General features: G+C 43.9%; 1 protein-coding gene across 1 annotated transcript in view; it reads left to right on the forward strand.

The window, feature by feature from the left end:
- The window catches only part of LOC308139130 (synaptotagmin-like protein 2), a gene marked incomplete at both ends in the record, with an annotated part of 74,508 nt that overhangs the window by 34,528 nt on the left and 16,488 nt on the right, over positions 1-23,492 (forward strand). The window contains 2 exons of the mRNA XM_080508475.1: positions 15,126-15,231; positions 18,018-18,223. Coding sequence (XP_080364601.1) covers positions 15,126-15,231; positions 18,018-18,223 — 312 coding nt within the window. The remainder of the gene's footprint in view (positions 1-15,125; positions 15,232-18,017; positions 18,224-23,492) is intronic.

A 23,492-nucleotide genomic window follows, 5' to 3' on the forward strand; every position in this document is an offset into this window, starting at 1 on the left:
TGTCGTCGCTGGTCTCCTATGCCTTTCCACACACGAGAGAGGAAACCACAACAGCTGCAGTTCAGAGACCTGTGAAGCAACAATCAGGCAGCTGTTAAGCTATGTAAGGAAACCAGATGTGTTAGGCCAGTGTTTTTCAACCTTTTTGAGCCAAGGCACACTTTTTTGTTTGGAAAAATCTCGACGCACACCACCACCCGAAAATGTTAAAATTTGAAACTCTGTAGCCTATATTTTACAATATAAAGTCATTCTCATCAAAGTTTTATCAACAGGAATCAAATAAATACAGAAAAAAAGGTATTTCCCAATTTCTTTTTTTAATTTTTACTCACTCAGTGTGAATCCTGGACCTGTTTGGATGAACACAGAGCTGAAATCCTGGTTAGCATTCTTCCTTCTCAAAAACTTCTCCATCACTGTCACTGACACAGTACTTTGATACAAGACGGGAGCAGACACAGGTGGTGGTGATTCACGAGACTGACGTCTGTTAAGTTTCGATTTCAGCGGCAAAGTTCTGTGCTGCCATCTATTGGCGAAGAGTATTTATACATGATTACTCTTCAACACACTGCTCTCACAGCTGACAGCGGCTCTGAGAGCAAATGATTTTTCGAAAACATTCTGAAATTGGATACTTTCCCACGGCACACCTGACTATATCTTGTGGAACACCAGTGTGCCACGGCACAGTGGTTGAAAACCATTGTGTTAGGCCACATTGCACTGCTCTCCCAGCGCAAGGCTCAAGAGCACTCTTTAATCCCAACACTGCCTTAATATTATTCCACTAGGTTATGTGGTGCTCTGTAGTCATGGTGCTGCACCTAGAAGCTGCACTTGAGGCTGCTCCGCTAAGGGAGTAAAAAAAAAAAATGGAAGTAAACAAAACTACGTTAATCACGTAAAAATTTTTTAACAAGTTAAACGTTTCAAATGCATTATTGTTTACAGCACTTATATATATATATATATATATAATATTAGGGGAATGAGCCGGATAATGCATTTCTCACGAGTACGAGCATAGTACGAGTTTACTTTACGAGTCAATATCCCTGCTCGTGCTGAAGGAAAATCCTCATTTGGTAACTGACTGTCTTCACGTTCTGTGATTGGCCAGTCACACATAGAGCCCACCCCTCCCTACACATCCCTGCAGACAGCTCCCACACACAGAGTGAGTGTTGTTCTCTATCAGTACTCAGTATTACTTCAGCTAGCCTCTATTTCAGTTTATATAACATTTAAAGTTACTTTATGAACTTGTTTCGTATCGTACGCGGTGCATTTGACAAGATAGAGCTGAAGATGGCTTGTGTTGCGTCAGACACTGCCTCCACTCCAGTCTAGTTTTTTTTTTTTTTTTTATTACTGCTTGCGCTTAGTTTGGCCAGTGGTGTAAAGTCAGTTGGAAAACTTTGCTCGTACTAAACACAGTGCTTTTGAGAAGAATACAGTGAACAAGGCTGACATATTATTTCCCTATTTGCCTCCACTGGATGTTTACATGAATCACCAGGTTCACACAAATCATTCAAAAATAACACAGATACACACATATAGCTGAACACACAAAGTAGCCTATATTAATATTGTATTAATATTAATTAATATTGTATATGGCTGTTCATAAAAATAAATATATTATAAGTTACAAATTAAGCTTCATATACTGTATATAGTATATATCCATCCATCCATTATCTGCTGCTTATCCGGGGCCGGGTTGCAGAGGCAGCAGTCTGAGCAGAGTTGCCCAGACTTCCCTCACCCCAGACACTTCCTCCAGCTCTTCCGGTTACACCCCAAGGCGTTCCCAGGCTAGCCGAGAGACATAGTCCTTCCAGTGTGTCCTAGGTCCGCCTCAAGGCCTCCTACCTGAGGGACATGTCCGAAACACCTTCCTGGGGAGGCGTCCGGAGGACATCTGAAACAGATGCCCGAGCCACCTCAGCTGGCTCCACTTGATGTGGAGGATCAGCGGCTCTACTCTGAGCTCCTCCGTGGTGACTGAGCTCCTCACACTATCTCTAAGAGTGCGGCAAGCCACCCTACAGAGGAAGCTCATTTCAGCCAAAGATCGACCGGTACATCGTGAGCTTCGTCTTTTGGTTCAGCTCCTTCTTCACCACAACGGACCAATACAATGTCCGCATTACTGCAGACACTGTTCCGATCTGCCTGTCGATCTCACGCTCCATATTCTCCCCACTTGTGAACAAGACCCTGAGATATTTGAAGTCCTCCACTTGGGACAAGGGCACTCCACCGACCTGAAGGAGGCAAGTCACCTTTTTCCAGTCGAGAACCATGGCCTCGGATTTAGAGGTGCTGATCCTCATCCGAGCTGCTTCACACTCGGCTGCGAACCGCGCCAGTGCACACTGAAGGTCCAGGTTCGATGAAGCCAATAGAACCACATCATCTGCAAAAAGCAGAGATGATATCCTGTAGTCCCCAAACCGGACCCCCTCCGCCCCCTGACTGTGCCTAGAAATTCTGTCCATGTAGGTAATGAACAGAACCGGTGACAAAAGACAACCCTGCCGGAGGCCAACGTGCACTGGAAACAGGTCCGACTTACTGCAAACTCCTGCTCCGGGGCATACAGGGACCAAACTATATAGTATATAGTTTTTTTTTTAATAAATAAAACATTGAATCTCAATTCTGAGGCTGTTCTGTAAATAGTTTTCAAATAAACAATAAATAAAGCAACTTCTGATCAATCCATATCAATTTCAGACTTAAAATAATGTACCATTTAAGCCCCACCCAGTTTCAATAGAGCCAGGCCCACTCCCAGTTTAGGCCCCGCCCACTCCGAGTATGGATTTGGATACAGATCATTTAGATCAGGGGTCACCAACCTTTTTGAAACTGTGAGCTACTTCATGGTTACTGAGTCATACGAAGGGCTACCAGTTTGATACGCTCTTGTGAAATAACAAATTTGCTCAGTTTGCCTTTCGTTAGACATTATAAATAATGATGAATGATACTCATCTATGTGAAGATTTGATTTCTATGTCAATAATTATCAATAATGACAACAAGGTAGGAAACAGATATCAATATTCAGCACTTTATCTCTATTAGTCTCAGTAATTGTCACATTTTCAGATGATCACTTCATCACTACATTTCACAGCAAACAATTCCCATTTTCACGAGCCACCGACATACCATTTTAACAAATCATGAACTATGCTGCACCATGTTTCAAAATGTTATCAATTATGTAATGTTAAAGAAAAATCAACTTATATATTTTTAAATAAATATTGTCACATTATGAACTAATGACCAAATCTGCAGCATTTTTGACAAAATTATCACCGTTACATGTCATGAACACACTTTTAAATTGAACACAATTCTTCAGTATTTTAATTCAACTTTGCCATGGCACTGCCATGTTGCCACTGACAACATCAGTTTCTTTGTTAGTGGGAAGACTGGCATTGCATGCTGTTCACCAGTGTATTGTAATCTGGTGTGTAACCTGACACTGCAACTGTGAGTGAGTCTTTCAGATGTGCATCAGTGAGGCGTGTTCTGTGTTTGTTCTTGATGAAGTTCATGTCAGAAAATGCTGATTCACAGAGATTGGTTGAACCAAACAGGCTGGCAACCTTCATAGCTGCTGTGCATACACCACTGTACTTCTCTGTGTCAACAAGGCACCAAAGGTTTGGTGCAGCCTGATTGGCTTTGAAGTGGAGGTCATTTTGCAATGTTATGATTTCCATCTCCACCTGTCCAGAATCCAAGTTCAATGTTGCACTTAGTTTCTCAGCAAAGCATGTTGTATCCCCATTCATGAAAGGATTGGAAATGAATGACACACATGGCTCAAGCTGATAAAGGTCACAAAACCTATTCTCAAACTCTTGCCCAAGTCTGTTTATGACTTCACAGTACTTTTCTGCAACTTTGTCAAATGTCTTAGATGCAGAAGCATTGTCTTTCAGCACCGACTGCACAAAGGGAAAGTGCAGAACCCTTTTTCTCTGTAAATCCACAGAGAAAGTGTTCATTTTGGCTTTAAATGCATTTAAAGCACTTATCATATCGACAACAGTCTTCCCTTTGCCTTGCAGCTCACAGTTCAAGTGGTTTAGTTTCCCAGTAATGTCCGTCAAAAATGCAAGGTCAAGTGTCCACTCTGTGTCCTCTAGCAGTGAGATGTCTTCGCCTTTGGACTGCATGAACTCTTTGATTTCACCCAAAAGTGACAAAAAACGAAGTAAAACTCGTCCTCTGCTGAGCCATCGGATTTCTGTGTGTAGCAGCAGGTCACCATATTCAGCTGACATTTCCTCCAATAGCACCTTGAAAGTCCTGTGCTGTTTTGGTTTGGAGCGGATGTTGTTTATGATTTTTACAACGGGAGTCATCACGTGCCCAAAGCCGATCACTTTCGCACATAACGCCTGCTGGTGAATGATGCAGTGGTAATGCAGACATTTTGGGAAGTCTGGGTCACCTTGACAGAGATCGATGAAACCTATATGTCGGCCGATCATAGCAGGAGCCCCATCTGTAGTCACCGCTACCAGTTTTTCTAATGGTACCCTTTTCTGCACGAAAAACTCCTTCACCGCGTTATAAAGATCAACTCCTCTCGTAGTTGTCTTTAAGGGCAGTAGTGTCAGGAGTTCTTCTCTTGTGGAGAAATCTTCAAACACCATCCGGAAAAAAACCAACAGCTGAGCTGTACCGCTGCTGTCCACGGACTAATCGCACTGGATGCTAAACCACCTGCACCTCGCCAGATCCCGGTCCAACTGATCGTCCAAGTTACCAGACATAGCTGACACTCGTCTCGCTAACCGTAGATGCTCCCAGTTGGACGTCGGAGAGAGTGGACATTAGCTCGGTTCCATTTTTCTCGTCTTTAAGTACAGTGTTTGCGATTATTAACATTGCTTCTTTGACAACTTCTCCATCTGAAAATGGCTTCTTCTTCTTGATCAGAAAATGTGCAGTTCTAAACGAGGCTTCGGTTGCTTTTTGTGAATTTTTGGCCGGCCGCGTGAAAAAAGACTGTTGCTTGCCCAAAGCTGCCTTTTGCTCACGGGCTTTTTCTGTCTGTAGTGCGCTTCCAGGTGGATAGTTAGCATGGTAGCTTTTGTAACACGTAGTGAAGTGTCTCTCCACATTGTGCCGCTTCGCTGTCGCCACAGCCGTCCCGCAAATGAGACACACGCAGGTTTCTCTCACAGTCGTAAAAAAGAACTCCTCCTCCCATTCGTTGTGAAAGTGATACTTTTTCTTTCTTTTTTCTGCCATGTTTTTGGGGTAAGAGTAAGACCATCTTCGCTGCACCCGCTAGCTTACGCTCCACTGGTGTTGTGATGTGCACAATACTGACCTTTGAACTCAGGTCAGTATTGTGCGCGTTAACCTAAACTTCACGTATAATGAATATATTTATAGATATTTTCTTTTTCAAATCTGCATAAATACAAGTGCGATTAAAAAAATAGCAAGAGAATAAAATTAAATTTTAGACGCAGCTCACGAGTTGTTTTTTTTTAGAACAGGCTTGCGGGCTACTCATGTGGTTCTTGCGGGCGACCTGGTGCCCGCGGGCACCGTGTTGGTGACACCTGATTTAGATGGTTGAACACATACAGATACAGGTATACTCGCTCATCTCTAATATGTGTGTGTGTTTGTGTGTGTGTATATATATATATATATATATATATATATATATAAACCGGGCACACGCTGGGACCGGAGGAAGAAAGCTACACAGTTGGCTCAATCAACGTGAGCAGCACAAGCTAGAGCAGCCAAAACTATCCCGAATGTGCAGGCGATCTCCCCTAAAGTGTGTTTAAAGACATCTGAAGAACAGCCGGTAAGCGTCCCCATGATTGTTTTTTGGCGGGAGTAGGTGGCTCTGTGGTGCGTTCATGTGCGCTGGGAATCAAAAGGCATGGAGATGTAACTAGAGGACTCATTTGATTTACAATGATAGATCATTTATTGTGAGAAAACAGTGAAGAAAATACTGCGATAATTTCATTTTCATATGTATCATATGTTTCATATCATTTTTCATATGTGGAGCTACAAAACAGCGGTGGATATTTTCAAAGTACTGGAGAATCCTTCTTTCGTACAAAACAAACATTGCTATTGAGATAGTGGAAGATCTCCAGAAGCTCCCAATTGTAAGGATCAGCAACCAAAGAAAATAGTTGAGCTCATCCAATGTGTGGAAAAAGCCCTCTCAGACTTAAATGACCTCGGCAAGACTGGGGCCATAAAGAACCTACTGGTAACCAAAGTGATTGAAAGTAAATTGCCTGATGGGCTGAAGGAAAGGTGGCTCCTTCACGCAGTACAAACGGGAGTGGCCACAGATGAAGAAGACCGCTTTGATTGTCTCCTGAAGTTTCCAGTCAAGAAGCCATATATGAAGAGATAGAACAACTCAGTGGTGACTCAACAAGGCCCGAGCATGAACAGAGACAAGTTCGCACTAAAACTGCAATTCAAGCAAATTGAAACAGGCAGTTTTCAGGGTGTGTTGTCTGCAGAGACAGAGGACACAGACGAAAGTTGCATTTCTGCCGAAAATTTTGCACACTCACGCTGGCTGAAAAACGAGATGCTATGAAGAAGTTGGGAGCCTGTAAAAGGGGCTAGGAAGTTCATTTGGATGGTGGTTATTGCAAAGTGAACTGTCTAATGCACAAGGCCTCTGAACATCTGAACCTGAGAAGTGAAGCTATTAAACTTGGTTCATGGTGTTGGAGGTATGGAGGTCACAGTTGATACAAAAATGTACATGCTGAAGACACGGATTCGAACTGAAAAAGGCACATTCAAATCATATCAGTTGGTCTGCTATGATGTTGAACACATTGCAGACATCCACCAACCAGTTTCGGCAAAACAACTGCATGCATTCTTTCCCGATTAGCCACAAAGAAGACAGATTAGCGCCTCAAAAAGTTTGCAGCCTGGGAGACCTCGTACTGTGGGATGGAGCACTTGGGAAAACAGTGGCAGAAAGTCATCCTGAACTGTTTCAAGAAAGCCACTGTTTTGGCTCACATGTTCTGCAAACACTTTGCCAGATCCATGAGAACCGTGGCTGTGAAGTGCCAAGAATACACATGCACTTCACCCACCATCCAGCACGTCTGCACCTCAACCACCACTCGTGACTTCTTTGAATGGTGGAAGTGGGATAGTGTAGGCGCTGACTGCAACACAAAATGTGGGGCTGCCGTTGTGGTAACTGTCGGTCGGGTGGGAAAGACAGGACCTTGGCTAAAGAATGGGAGATGGAGGTAGTAAAAGGCGGATTGTTATATGCTGGTGCTAATGAACACAGGGAAAGTTCCCACTGGCATGCAAGCTATCCGTGGCTCGAAGATCCATCCACCCTTCCAAACAACAGACAGGCTGCAGTAGCGACCTTCCTCAGGACAGAGAGGCAGCTGGCCAAGGACCCTCAGTGGAAAGCCGCATACACTGCCCAAGTCCACAAAATGGTAAATCGCCGCACTACAAAGAAACTGTCGGAAGAAACTCTTCTTAGCTGGACTGGGACTGTGTGGTATATTAGCCACTTGATCACTCCGATCCCTTATTCTGTTACGACCCCAGTGAGACTCGTCTGGAACAGTAGTCAAATGTATCAAGGCCAGGGCTTAAACGACCTCCTGCTAAAAAGCCCTGCTAAAAAGTCCTCAACCCAATACGTGGAGTTCTGCTCAAATTCCGACGAGGTTCCTTTGCTGCTTTGGGAGCTATCAGAAAAATGTATAAATCTGTCTGGCTGGAGAAACTTGAGGTTGATCTGGACAGGTTTCTGTAGCGGGATTTTGAGAATGAAGAGTTTGCTATCACCAGAGTCAACATTGGGGACAAGCAGGCTGGATGTACAGCACAGCTTGCTATGAGAGAGACGGCAAACGTTCCTCAGTTCAGCAATCTCAAGCAGGAACTAAGTGCTGCAGGAGCATAGCTACATTGATGACATCCTAACATCCCACAACGATCTACAAAGGCTCAGAACTATAACCACAAATGTGGAATGGATCTACCGAGCTGCCGGGTATGCATTGAAGCTGTGGGTCTTTTCTGGCCAGAAGGGAAAGACACTGAAGAGTTGTCGCAAAAGATCGTTATCCTGCCAAACCAAATGAAAGATGAGGACAACAAAGCTCTCGCATTCGGTTACAAGGTTAAGGGGAACAAATTACATGTCATGGTGAGAATCAACTTCTCAAAGCCGACAAAGAAGAAGAGACTGGGTCAAGATGGGCTGCTTAGAGCAGTGGTTTTTTTTTGGGGGGGGGGGGGTTTTAGAGCAGTGTTTTTCAACCACTGTGCTGAGGCACACTGATGTTCCGTGAGATATAGTCAGGTGTGCCGTGGGAAAGTATTCAATTTCACATTTTTTTCTCAAAATCATTTGCTCTCACAGCCGCTGTCAGCAGTGTGTTGAAGAGTAATCATGTATAAATACTCTTCGCCAATAGATGGCAGGACATAAATTTGCCGGTGAAATCGAAACTTAACAGACGTCAGTCTGGTTTATCACCGCCACCTGCGCTGCTCCCATCTTGCATCAAAGTACTGTGTCAGTGACAGTGATAGAGAAGTTTTTGAAAAGGAAGAATGCTAACCAGGATATCAGCTCTTTGTTCATCCAAACAGGCCCAGGTTTCACACTGAGTGAGTAAAAAAAAAAAAAAAAAAAAAGAAATTTGGAAATACATTTTTTCTGTATTTATTTGATTCCTGTTGATAAAACTTTGATGAGAATGACTTTATATTTTAAAATATAGGCTACAGAGTTTCACATTTTAACATTTTCGGGTGGTGGTGTGCCTCGAGATTTTTACCCCCCAAAAAAGTGTGCCTTGGCTCAAAAAGATTAAAAAAACACTGGCTTAGAGGATGTGAGAACAGAGACAACAGACCCGTTGACCAGATGAGAGTTACTGAGTCAAGTTGCTGGGCTATAAGACCCGATCAGCCTAACAGCACCCACAAAGCAAAAAGGGACTATTCTGGTGAGAAAAGCATTTCAGGAAGCCAAGCTAAAGAATGCTGCCATGAAAGATACATGGGATTTGGCTCTGTCAGATGGACTTTAGGAAAGCATCATTCAACTGTTCGAGGAATACGTCTGACTCAAAGCAAAGTGATGTTCACCAGATCTCTCACCCTGTTGGATACTGTTGCTGAGCCTATCGTTGGCCCCTTCTCAGTCAGCAGTGAAAGCTCGTACAGGGCGGTGTTGTACCTCCGGTGAACATCTAAAGCTGCTACCACAGTGAGACTGGTCGAAGCTAAAGCTAAGCTGACTCCTATTGACCACGAGGGAGAGTCAGTCAAAGCTGAACTCTGCGGCGCTGTTTTTGCAAGTCGTCTGAAGAGATTCTTCATACAGCACTCTCAGATCAAAGTAAAGTGATAGTACCACTTCCTTGACAGCCAGACCGTCTTGGGTGCCACACGTCGAGAGAATTATGGGTTCCAGACCATTTTTGCAAATAGGATTGGAGAAATCCAAAGCAGCACCAACCTGGAAGATTGGTATTGGATCCCAAGCTCACTGAACATTGCAGACATCATCACCTGCGGAGCTGAACCAGACTAGTTGGATGACAGGACCGAGGGGCAGCAAGGGCCAGAATTCCCTAGCCTTCAGGAGACTGAATGGCCAATCATGTCAGGAAAGGATGTGTCTGCAACTGCACGAGAAAACATTAGCCAGATGTGGAAAAAGTTATTTGTGTCTGTGCTCACGAGAGCCCAAGTGAGCCCAGATTTTAACTCAACAAAGACCCCATAGGTCAGTGGAGGTCTCCAGCCGGTTCAGCTGCTAGAATCTTGGTGTGCGAATGACAAAGACTCTGAAGTCACAAAAGTGGGAGGCAGTGTCAGGAAGTGGTGTCGTCTCTGTCGATGCCCTCGGAGACATATTCCTTGCAGCTCAAGAAGAGGTAGCTTTTCCTACCTCCACTACAAACTGCTTGGTGGTCTACAAAGAACTCTGGTTTACTGCTTTGCGGTGGAAGAATCCAAAGTTTTAAGAAAGATTCCACAGCTGCTCTTGTCACACGAAGCCTGGATCTCAACATTGCTCACACAAGAAGCGCATAATGAAGGCCATCAAGGAGTGACAGCGACAATGTTGAGAATGCAAAAGAAAGCCTGGGTGGTCCGAGGGAGGCGAATTGCCAAACAAGTTGTGGAGAACTGCCTCTTATGCAGAAAAGTAAGAGCCAAAAGGTGTCAACAAATAATGGCAAGCCTACCTCAAAAAAGAACCAGCCCAGAGGCACCGTTCGAATACAAAGCTGTTGACCTCTTTGGACCCTATCCATTTGAATCATGGATTGAATCATGGATTGATTATTTATTTATTTGTATTTTCAATCATGGATTGATTATTTGATTTACTAAAGGTAAAAATTTGATTTGCTAAAATTTAGTAAAACAAAAAGTATAAAAGAGTAAAAAGTATAAATATTTAGTAGGCAAGCGGAAATTGATGTTTTCATTTTCTTATTTTGTGATGGCAAAACCATAAGACTGCAAAAAATGTACACTTAGTTAAAGTACAGTTTAACATCTTAAAGAGTTTATAAAAATATAGAATGGTTGAAAATGTGCTTGTTAAAATATTTTTGTGTAAAATCTGTGAAGCTATAAACAAACTATATGTACAAGCGGTTATAGCATTGCCTTTGTTTCTTTGAGGTTTTTCCACCTGCTGCAAACGACTGCAAAAGAAAATAAAAGCAGCCAATACGCAAAGAGTGGAGTCCTGTGTGCTTCAGTTGGGTGGGGACGTCCTATCAAGTGGGGACAATCTGCACAAAATATAGATGCACTTGACACTGTACTGTGACAGCTTTCCAAGTAGTGGATGTTGGTAGTATTGAACACCTTGGAAAGGTTGAGAAAGAATCCAATTCAATTTCTCCTCTTTCAAACGCATTATTTATTTTCTCGGTAAGATCTAAAATGGCCAGACTTGTGCTACCATTTTTCCTGAAGAGACCTGTTTAGCCCCGTCTCCACCGCACACAAGTGCCGGGACGGAGCGGAGCGGTACGGAGCAGTTCGGAATAGAGACCCCGACCGAAATTTTGGGTTGCGTCCCCACTGCAGAGAGGAGCGTGAAAAGTGGGCGGGGCTTATGAGCTCCGCAGAAATGTGACATTATTACAGAAAAGAACGTCGTCAGATGTAGATTTTATGAATCCTCTGTTGTTTAAATTCTCCACTTTGCGGAAAAAAAAAAAAGTTACTTTTTGCAGCAGTCATTTTTTGCAGCGGAGAGCTGCAGCCGCAACTTCCATGTTTGTTGTGAGAGAGCGAACGCTCGGCCACTTGCCAGCGACTTGGGGCAACGTGCCCCGCACTCGAGCGCTCGGGTGTGGGGCAAGTGGCCGGAGCGTTCCCCCCGGTTGGCTGAGGCACAGACACGGGAGTCTGAGCTTTCTGCTCAAACGCAGGAGGCTCTCCACTCCGGAGCTGATCGCGGTCCGGCAGCACAGCGCCGGAACACGGAGGCGCCGAGCTCCGAGCTCCTTTTCATCGCTTCCGCAGTCCGTCCCCGCGATAAAGCGCCACTGACCGCGGCTGAACAGAACGCTGACCGCCTCTGGAAAGCGGAGCTACCAGAGCGCGGTCAGCGCCGGAGACGAAAGCTCCAGACTCCGGTGTCCCGGACGCGCATCCACGCCACGGCGAGCGCTATGCTGCAAACAGAAAACTCCAATGTGATGCAAAGTCCCTCCCCCCGGTCTCCCCCTGCCTCAAGTCGCTCTTTCACAACAAACACTAAAGTTGAGCAGCAAAGAAAAGAAAATGAAAATAAAAACAACCAGAGCACAGCTGACCACACTGACAGCAGAGGATTCAGCCGGCACATTAAAATATTGAGGGCGTGTAGTAAATCACTGACCAAGCAGCAGACAGCAGCTCAAACTCAGACCCGTTCCATGGTCCCCGGCACCCCAACGGAAGGGTAGCGGAAAAGCGGTCGCCTTTGGAGCGGTCTGGAGCGGTTTAGACTGCATTCCTGTCGTGACACGCGAACTGGAGTGGTTTAGACCGGTCTAGGCAGGTACTTTTTGTGCGGTGGAGACGGGGCTTATGTTGTGTTTAGCAAAGTAAGCAGCCAATCTTGAGTACAGTACTCTTTTGAATGCTTTTGACATGGTTGGCAGAAGCAATATAGGTATTGCATGTTTTATTTTCTGAGATTGATTAGAATCTGTCTATTAACTATTATTTCTAGAAGAAAGGTCTGTGCGTTTTGTAGGAAGAGTAACACATCATCTGCATAAAGGCATATCTTATGGGATTTGCTGTTCGTATTCCTCTTACGTCATTGTTCTGTCTAATGGCAATTTTCATTGCAATTTAGTTCGATGAAAATTGCGAAGGTAGATGGTGAGAGTGGACACCCCTGCCTGGTGCCTCTCTCAAGACTGACGCTTGGAGAAGTTTGACCATTCGTTTTAACACAGGCATTGGGTGAGGTCTACAATATTTTTATCCAGGAGAAGTAATCTTCTCTGAATCCAATTTTTTGTAATGTAGAGACGAGCAATTTCCAATTGATCTTATCAAAACGCTTTTTCTGCATCCAAGGAGGTGATAATGGCCTTTTGTTTATTGTGGTGGTGGCAGTGATCTATAGGATTAATTAACCTACGTGTATTGTTAGTGGCGTGTTGCCCTTTAATGAACCCAGTTGTATCAGGGTGTGTGATCAGGGGTGTCATTTTTTCCAGTCTGCTTGCTAATGTTTTACAAATTATTTTAAGATCTGCTTTAATTAGTATCATTGGGCAATGGGAGTGTGGCGTCTTTATCTGGTTTGAGAAGAAAACTGATATTTGCACAGTTCATATGTGGGGGAAGAGTTGAAGATTCCTTAATCTCTGCAATAATTAAAAAAAAAAAAAGTGGTGAGAATAAAGACCAGAAGTCTTTGTAAAATTCAGCGGAGTATCCATCAGGTCCAGGGGCTTTACCATCAGAGAAAAGATTTTCTCTATTTATTTAATCAGTGGCGCCAGGGTTTAATGACAACGATTTAATGACACACTACCAGCTCAATCGTACAGGATTAATGTTTGTGGTCGACCTTATCGGGGATGATTTTACTTCTCCCACAGTGAAGCAACATAATAACAGTGAGATGAAGGTGACATATCTACAGATGAGCTGCAGCAGTGATGACTGGGTTTGTCCCAATCCTCCATTAGAGTGTCAGTCTGACCGTTACAGTTCTTTCACAGCCACACATTGGTGGTAAATCAGCCGGTCCATAGTGGGGCGGAAGCTTCTGTAATTTCTGGCGTCCCACAGTTTATTTATGTTTTGTGATGTCCTGTTACATGTGTGAGTTCCATCACGGTTGCTTTGCATTTGATCACATTGCTCCGCGCTTCGTCACGGTTCTCATGCCAAGCTACGGTGTATGGTAGCCATTTCCTCACATGGAATCATAGCTTATTCCGGCGTGTAATGGTTTGTGGACCCGACGTTTAGCATTCAACTCCGCTCTGCCACGGCACGCAGAGTCTGGGAGGAAGTATAAAGCCGAGGCCGGCAGGAGTAGTAGTCGGAGCGATCAACGAGAGCGCACTAAATCAACCATAGGCTACACAAATTGCAAAATGAACCTCTGGCATCCTAACGCTCGGCCCTGATGAGTAATAATGCCAACTACACGTAAAAATGTGCACTTTTAAGCCATGTAGGCCTCATATATGTCGTTATTTACATCACAAATTACCTATTTGAGGACTACATGCAAAACAATTTAAAACAACTAAATTACACACATACAGAGCGCATCTCCCTCCCTCCTATCGCTCTTTTTTTTCTCCTCGCCACTTTCCACACCTGTGGTGCTGAAAGACACACAACGACTTTGCTGCAGAGCTGAGTCTTTAATTCAAAAAGCAAATGCCATAAATAAGTGAGCTACGTTTGCCAAAATCAGTCCCAGTGCAAATAAGTTCATGTGACATAAATATCATCTTACCTCCACGCAGAATCAACGTCATTTCATTAACTTCAACAATGTTGTAGACTTGAACCATATACAGTCCCTGGAAGCAAGGTCAGCTGGCAAATACATGGATGAATCAAACCTCCCCAACAAGTTGCGCACATCCATGAGGCTGGAAAGTAGTGCGGCGACAGTGCATTTGCTGTCTGCGTTAGCAAATGAAATGAGGCCGATGGGACAAAAAATATAACAGATGCCGATTGGATAAAACTCATGTCAATTATTTATTTATTTAGGCTATATTCAAGTATCTATTTAGGCTCTTTATTTATTAAAGAGAGAGGGAAAGAGAGAGACAGAGAGAGGTTTTTTTCACAGTATTAAAAACTCGCCAAATGTGGACAAAAGCAGCCCAAATTTTAATCACCTGCCTATTTGGATTTTTCCCTGCCTGACGGAAACAAAAATAGACCAATCTGGCAACACTGCCCTTGGGGGCATAAATGTGCTTAAAAATAGTCCGGCGTCCAGTTTCACCCGTGCAAATCCATACAAAAAAACGTGCAACGCCTTCCTCAGAAGTGATTGGACTCACCAGAATGTGACACTCCTTGAGGAAACGTGCTTGCATCCATGATTGACCGCGAGATGAACCGTATTGTGCCTTGGAGCCTCCGGATTACAGCTGCCACTTCCCCACACTTGTCAAGACTGGAGAAACCAAAAAAATTGGCCCCCAATCCGGCGGCACACCCCATTCCGGGAAAATGTGGCTGTCGTGAACATAGTGTAAACCTCGCATCAGGGAAGGACAAAGGTGGAACTTAAAGAGAGCACACAAAGGGAGAAGATCCTTGGTTGATTGGAAACACGAGGTGAGACACACAGGGGCAGACACAGAGACCTGAGAGACGCCAGGCAGTCCATTTGTTTCTAAAATCTTCGACAGTTTTTAAAGAATGTGAGGAAGTCTGGATCCTTAAACAGTGATGTGTTAAATCTCCATTGTCTGTTAGAAGTGGTGACAGATGACAGGTGCACGGTCACTGATAGTAATGGGGTGAATGTGATCTCTCTTGCCTTATTGCCTCCACAGGTAAAAGGACTCAGAGGATGGAGACCGGTGAAGTGCAGATTTGGATTAAAGACTGTAAGAATCTGCCTCCAGTAAGAGGAATCATCATCGACCCTTTTGTGAAGTGGTATGAAACCTGAGAAATGTCATATTCATGGACTGCAGTCTTCACTCTTAAACTGATAAGCAGAGAATTATGTCAGGGCAGTCAAACACAATTTTTGTTCAAGAGCCTCATCCAGCATGATCTGATCTTGAGTAAAATGACAGCAAACTAAAATATAAATAAATGTAACTCCTTACATGTCCCTTTACTTTTGTGCAAATAAGTAGGAATACCTCATAGAAATCTTCACATTAAAATAAATTTTTTTACAAATCTGAGCAAGTTGAAGAAAAAGAGTAATTTCAACATGATGCTAATCCAACTTGCAATTACGCAGACAACAGACAGACTCGGACTGAAGGCCCCTGCACGCTCCCATAAGAACAAGAAGAAAAATTAGGCTGTGACGTCAGCCAGCTGCCAAAAAAAATGCTTTTTCAGCAGGAGAGTTCATAATCTGTGAATAAGCTGTTGAAGTCACAGGCCACACCCCTTCACAGCAGGTCCTCATCGATGAAGCAGTGTTTTAACTTTTCAATTGTGCAGCTTATTTCTTGCTTCCAATGTTTTCACAAATACATTTCTCTGAACTGTTTCAGTGAAAGAGAAGGTTTGTGTCTGAGCTGCCATGATGGACCGGTTTTAACTGCAGGTGCTGAGTGATTTGTTCAGGTGCATCGCGTAAGTCCTGGACATGCAGGCTGGGCATGCGTGCTGGGCATGCATCTTGCAAGTCGCAGGCCCAGCACACGGCAGTGCAGAAATTTCAGCAGTGTGGCACCCACATAGTTCAGCCAGGACGGTCGGCACAGCTGAAACAAATTGACGTAATTTCGTTTGGCAGGACCCTGCAGTGCTGAACATTCTTCTTGTTTTTATGGGGTAAGAATCGGCCTTAATGCAGTGTACAATCTGACTGACATGCATTAAAAGTTCTGGAAAGTGGAAGAAGTGTTTACCCAGTTCAGTGCTTCCCATGTTTGTTTATATCAGTTATTGAAGAGTTATAACATTATGGTAATTGTTTAGTCTCTGCTGATGTGAATTTCAATACTGCTACATAGACATGGGAGGATAACCAATATATCACTTAATTGCATGGTAAAATAAATTAAATGAATTCGATAACAAGCACACATGCAGCATTTATTTTCCTCATCACTCCCCCTCTAAACAGGCTCTGATGAGAGGCTTCACTCTATTTCATTTCATTCATTTCTATTTCATTGAGAAATGAAGGGAGTTGTTCAATGTTTTCAGTATCCTGCATGTTCCAAAACTGTGGTGGGCTAAGGACAACAGACCTGAAATAATTATAGTTTACACAAGTATTTATTAACAAGAAACATTCTCACCACCAGGCAGTTCATACAGGTCTCCAAGTGGTGGTAGCCCCAACACCTAAGATGTAGAAAGAGAGAGTTTTCACATGAGCACACACTTTTATCAACAAATGGTGAACTTCTTCTAGACACCACTCCATGTGATCTCTGACCCACTTCCTGTCCCTTCTGGCCCAATCACAGTGGAGGACTCCTTGCCCCACAGTTATCTCCCCCTCCTCAAGGGGGACTCCAGAGGCATTTTGTCAAAGTTCTCAGGTTGCATTCACTTGGGCCTATGTTTACATAACAAAAGTTATTGGCCCTCTGAAGTACTGAGGCCAACATGGCAGAGCAGCAAATGGAAGAATGTTCCTGTGAGAATAGTTCAATAGAGTGAAGTCTTTTGTCTAGGGGTTGGGCGATGCGATCCAGTATCAGCATCGGGTTCCTATACCAATTTAATTCACGGATTGGAAATTTCTAATCCAACATGCGGAGATTTCTGATCCATGAAGCCTCGTCTTCTTTACTGTTGCTGAAATGACTCCACAAGTGTTTCTCTGCCGGCTGCTCTGCTCGCTGGCTGCAAACTGTGGAATGGATTTTTTGAAGAGAGGCGGTCTCAATGAGACGTGGAGTAATGAGTCAGGAAATCCATTACACAGTTTGCGGATAGCTAGCAGGCTAACGTAGTAGCACTGTGCTCACCAACTTTTCATGACCACATGTCGCTGTTTGGACGTATTTTACGTTCAAAACACCACAAAGCATCGATGTGGATGTTTGCAAAGCCATTGTACAGCGGTAAGTAAATGAAGACGTACGTCCGTTCCAGCGGGGATTCTGTGTTCGATTCCATGTACTTCTTAAGAATGGCATGATTGCACACTTATCCCAAACATCCACACCTGGCTTGACTAAGCCAGGTGTCTTCATACTGGCTCGTGAAACATGCAACCAATTAATCTATGAAAGCACTGACAAGGCATCGTCTCATCACGCCCGCTCATTTATCCTGGATGTCTTTATCTTACTTTTGTGCAATACCCCTCAGGATGTTTTAAGCTCTACCTGCAGAGGGATAATTCAGGTTGTTTGCAACAGTTTTATTATTATTTTACATCTTTTATGATGGAGTAGTGGTTACCCTCTCTCCTCGAGTGAGGAATTTCCTGGTTAACGCCCCCATTCAAGCTTATTTGTGTTGAGTTTCCATATTCTTATGTGTGAGTGAATTTTCAGCCTTGACAGGTGAACAGGACGGACAGACAGACAGACAGACAGACAGACTGACTGACTGACACCAACTAATATCAAACTCAGGTTTTATAAACCAGACATGCTCTAGGGAGAACATGCAAACCTTAAACAGACCGACTTTCAACCCACAACTTTCCCACTCTGAGGGTTGGGGGTATGCGCACAACAACAACAACCATCATCATCCTCATTGTCATCATCATTCTTCTGGTTCTGCTGCAGTGCTGTCCTTCCTGACACCAGCAGGAAGAGCCGACAGAAGACAAGGGTGGTGAAGAGGACTGCCAGCCCCATGTTTAACCACACCATGGTGTACGATGGCTTCAGACCAGAAGACTTGAGAGAGGCCTGTGCAGAGATCACAGTGTGGGACCATGACAGACTAAACAACCACTATATTGGAGGTCTGAGACTTGGACTGGGCACAGGTGAGGGTACTTGTGGACTATGATTATATGTGTTTCTCTCGGATTCCCTCTGGTTCTCTCTGATTCCCTCTGGTTGTCTCTGGTTCCCTGTGGTTCTCTCTGATTCTCTGTGGTTCTCTCTGGTTCTCTCTGATTCCCTCTGGTTCGCTCTGATTTCCTCTGGTTCTTCCTGATTCCCTCTGGTTCTCTGCAGGCTGCCGTGATGCTGTGCATTTTGTATAGTATGTTATTATACAGTTTATTATATAACAGTACTATATAATACAAAATATGATAATGCAATGATGTACAATAGACATTTATGTTAGATTCCTATTCTTCTCTCAGGTGGAGATGAAGCACCTGATGGGTCAAACCTTTAGGCCAATTCCTACTTTTCACATGCGCATGTCTGCAGGGTGCGTGTTTGTCCATGTGACAGAAATATTGTCACGCACCTCTGTGCGCAAGGGTCTGTGCAGACTCCTCTGCGATCTACTGCATGCAGCCCAGTTTTTGCGACTGCATGGACTGTGTTATGCCACAGCAGCAAACAACAACACTGGATGCCTACTGAGAGCTTGTGTGTGGAGCTCCACCGGTATCCCCATGTGTACAATCTCAATTTGAAAGAATATTATGATAACCAGATGGCTCAGAACTCCTGGTGTGTAATATAAACAACAAACAATTTTAGGAAAGGAAAATAATGCATCTGCGACCAGAAGTGGAAATATCTTTATGATCATTATGTTACATTATGAAAAGCGTGCCGACGTGAACCCTGAAATGTATGAATGGAACTGCATGTGCATCCGCAGTCCACATGCAAGTCCAAAGCTGTCTACCAACACTATGTGGAAAGCAGTGACGTGCGGTGAGGTTCATGGAGTCAGATTTACAATTGTAAGAACTGAAAAGAGCATCTTATTTCACTATTCATCCAACTGCATTGCAACTGGAAATGCTTCATATCCTATTAGCATTCCTCTTTCAATTACACAAACACAAACATAGGCACAGGAACATATTTGTCCTACTGTTACAGAAATGGATAGAATACTCTTCTTGTGTCCAAGCAATTCATATTTACTATAAACAAATAAAGAAATAATAGTATAGAGATTTTACTAAAGGTTGTCTAGCAAAATGATAAGGAAATGATAAGGAAAAAAAAACATTTTCGGCCAAAAGTTTAGTTATCACATAATTGAATTTTTTTCTACTTACTCCTATCGCATGAAAAAAAAAAAAAAACTCAGTCTCAATGTAGATTATGACCAAAATTCAGTTCACTCTTGAGGTATGGCTGGGTACCTGCGTGTCTTGCTGACTTGACTTTTCTCTGTACTTTATTATATGCTGTTGGGATTTATGGTTGGTAATTAGCATTAATCATTACTGTAAGTAAGGGACTACTGAAAGTAATAGATTACTGAAAGTAATTGAGGAAAAATTGGAATTACTAATAAAGTAACCGGCTAGTTACTCATCAGCAACTCCTAGAGTAATTGAGTAATTACTCAAAAGTTAATAAATTATCAAAAATAATTTATTAATGAAAAATTATTAATTTGAATAAATTGATTATTTATCAAATAATAATTGAATCGGGGCACCACCAGCTAAGCTGGAAATAGCTAATACCAAATTTCAGTCTCATTTGTCAAAAGGGTTATTTAAGTAAAGTTAATATTTCTGTGTAAATATAACAATATTAAATAACAAGGAAGGTGTGAGATTCGAGCACAGACTGTTAAAAACCAGTGAATTGTCAACAATAAATACACAATGATTACCAAGAATCGATCAATTCAGTTAAAATGCGTTTATTAACAAAAAGGTAATTCTAAAAAAATAATTCAGAAATTATTTATTAAAACACAATTAAGTAATAAACAATCAAACACGGAGATCTAATCTATTAAACAGCAAACACTATGTACAAAGAAAGAGGGTGTGTGTGTGTGTGTGTGTGTGTGTGTGTGTGTGTGTGTGTGTGTGTGTGTGTGTGTGTGTGTGTGTGTGTGAGTGTGTGGAAGCCTGAGTGTGGGTGTAATGACCACAAGTGTCCAGCAGGTGGCGGCGGACCTTGGCGGGTCAGTGTCAGTGAGTGTAATGACCTCGAACAGACACCAGGTGGCGGCAGGCGTCTGGTTCGAGGCAGTAACCGGAACGACCACTAGGGGTGCGGCGGCGCACGGAGGGAGAATGCAATGACTCGACGTGTCCACCGAGTGGCGGTCTCTCAAGAGATTGCAATCACCCACGCGGCCACCAGAGGCGCTCGGCGCACTCTTTCTGGACAGCGTGACGTCACTGTGCTCGTGCACGGCTCGTGAGCCTGCCTGGAGCGCGCCTGGGGGCTCGTGGCCGAGTTTTCCCAGGGGGCAGTGAACTACACACGGTCACAGAGCGCATGGGGAACAGCTGTTACTGTTTTACGCGATCGTTTAGTGAGGAGAAGAGAGAAAGGAGAAGGAGGAGGGGGAGAAAGGAGGACAGATTTGTCCAACTGCACAGTCCCGCCGTATGTGTAGCTGTGCAGCTTTCCACCAGTCCAGTTATGGGAATGTGCAGGATTTAGACAGAGAGAGAGAGAGAGAGAGAGAGAGAGAGAGAGAGAGTGGAGGTTCGCGTGGATGTAAAGACACAGATTGGTTGAAACACGGGATCGGCGTCCCTGACTTCAACACAATAATAAAACACACAGCAATATTACAGTCACGTTATTCTCATTGCCTGCCCAGACTCTAAGCCTTACTCAGTTTGACGAGGGTGAACGTGCTGCGGCGGCCGGGGAAAATCCGTTGATTTCCCGGCTGCGAGCTTGTCTCTCTGGCGTCCCAGGGAAAACAAGCTGAACTGGTCTGTGGACAAGGAAAAGTCCACAGATGATCCGAGGCTGATCAAGCGCTTCTTTTGAGGAGGGGAGAAGAAGCGGCTTCAGGTCTGCATGCGGGAGGAGTGTGCGCTGCCAGCTGCACCCTCGGACTCCGGTGAAGAAGAGAAAAAAAAGGAAAAACGAAAGTAATTCCACGGTGGTTCTCGGCTCGTCCGGCCAGGTGTGGAACTCCGGGGCCCGGTCAGAGTTAACACATGCAGTACTTTCTCTCCGTGCGAAGAGGTGCGTCCGGCTTGGACCACGTTCGGCTTGGAAGAGAAAGAAATCACCCCCGCGGGGGTTTTTTATACCTCTTGTTGTGGTTTCGGGTTTCCGGCTGGCTCTGGGCCGTGTGGACCAATCCTGAAGGAGGGCCCGCCCTGGACATTCCAGCTGGTGAGGGAGCTCTCGGGCTCCCCCTGCCGTTGGCCTCCAGTATTGCACCTTAGAGGGGGGGATCCGGGGGGTGATCACATGACCAATGGCGAACTTTTCCAGTTCTGACCATGTGATCTCTTTGTTCTCAAAACGTGGTCCCCCCTCCCCCCTTCCATGAGGTTGCGTGGCCCAACAATGCTCAGCGAGAACAATTCTCTCACACATACATTAAATACGTACATGACACAGGCTGTAGAGATTCATGTTGTATAACAGATATTTTTGTCAAGTTCATATTAGTGATATGATGAGGAACAGACATGGGCAGTGTCATGTGACCCAATTTGTATTGGAGTGCGCAGTCAGACATGAGGTACAGCTCTCCAGCGCCTCACCTGGGATTTCTGCCCTGGATTTGATCGCTAAATACTCAAACTCTATGATTTTTACTTGATAAAATATCTGAAAATGCATCTTTAACACAAATAAGTGGAAAATGTGAATATTTATTAAGAGAATGGGGGTGGGGTAGGAGGGATGGGTGGGCGACAACATACAATACCTGTCTTAGTGCTTCATATATTTTTTACATTAGGACTTTGAAGACACGGTGTCGCCTGCAGCGCTCTGTTCAAACGCTCATTGAGTACAAAGGACAAAGACACGGATCCTGGGTGCTTATAAAAGGTATTATTATTATTAAACAAGGAAATCCTGCATAAAATCAGATGTCCATAAGCAGTTGGTAATCCTATATACTCAGAATTAAGTGATTGAATGTGACTTTAAGGCATTGTCGTGGTATCAATCAGGCACGTCGTCCTGGGCACGGTGTGTTCCTCTAGGTGATCCCACCAGCTTTTATCTCTAATTTCCCAGCGCTCCTGGTAAATAACTGATCCTTGAAGCAAAAAGCAGATGAGAAGCTTGGACGCAAACAACAGTCAAAACTTAGAGTCTCCAACCGGGCCAAGACTGATTTTACAGTGTTTGACTCTACCTTTTATACATCACTCTAGTTGGTCTTACTACAACATATCCAGCCGCCCATCTATTTTTTTGAATGCCTGTCATATATCCGAAAGCAATCGTGTGCATAAACGTCTTGTTTGGAGAGTCCCCTCCCACAATTATTCCTGTTTTGGGTATTCCAATGTTGTCTCTTTTGAGGGTAACTCAGGGGCCTCCTGCACTTCTTAGGTTTCTATTCGTGTCCCTCTGTTACTTCCCATACCTTATCTGGCCTCCCTTCTAATCCATTTAGGACACAATTAGAATCGTTGAGAAGAGCATCCCAATTTTAAAAAAACATATACAAGCACATGCATGTTTAATATATTTCAGAATGCAAGTTAATATAAATTAACATGGTTTAATACACTGTTCATATAGGCCTCCTCATGCTACCAATGTCTGCGAGTGTCCGCATATGTGCAAGGTCAAAATCGTCATCCCCTCCCGCCCCGACTGCTCATGCTCCAGAGCTACTGGACTCTTGTGTGAGGAGATCCTCCATCTCCTCTTCTGAACAATCACAATTTAAAAGCAAATAAAGAGCTTGAGGCTCAGAAATCCTGAAGTGAAACATAAACTACTGGAGGAAAGGTGGAGAACGACGGGCAGCAGAAGTGGAGATAATTTCAGGATGGTTACGTTACAGGACATTAAGGAAGTGAACCAGGAGTGGAGCATGGCCACAATCGTGTGCGCCCTGTGGACACTCGTGGACGTTGGTAGCACGATCAGGCCTTAAGTCATACATCACATGTCTTCAGTCTTCTACACAAAACACATACCGGGTGCTCCTTCCCCTGCAAGCCATCTCTTGTCTCATGGTTATTTCTGTACTTCCAAAATGCCTCATGCCTTTTTCCTTCTACATCATCTGGTTGATGAGGGCTGAACAGATGTCTCCACTTTGTATTTCAAAACAAAAAACACCTCAAAGAAAACTTTGATTTTGGACTTTTTCTGAAGTGCATGAGAGGTTTTTTTGTTGGGTTTTTTTTTACCTCCGGAAAAAAAATC

This window comes from Blennius ocellaris (genome assembly GCF_963422515.1).
Source record: "Blennius ocellaris genome assembly, chromosome: 14".
Lineage (NCBI taxonomy): Eukaryota > Metazoa > Chordata > Actinopteri > Blenniiformes > Blenniidae > Blennius > Blennius ocellaris.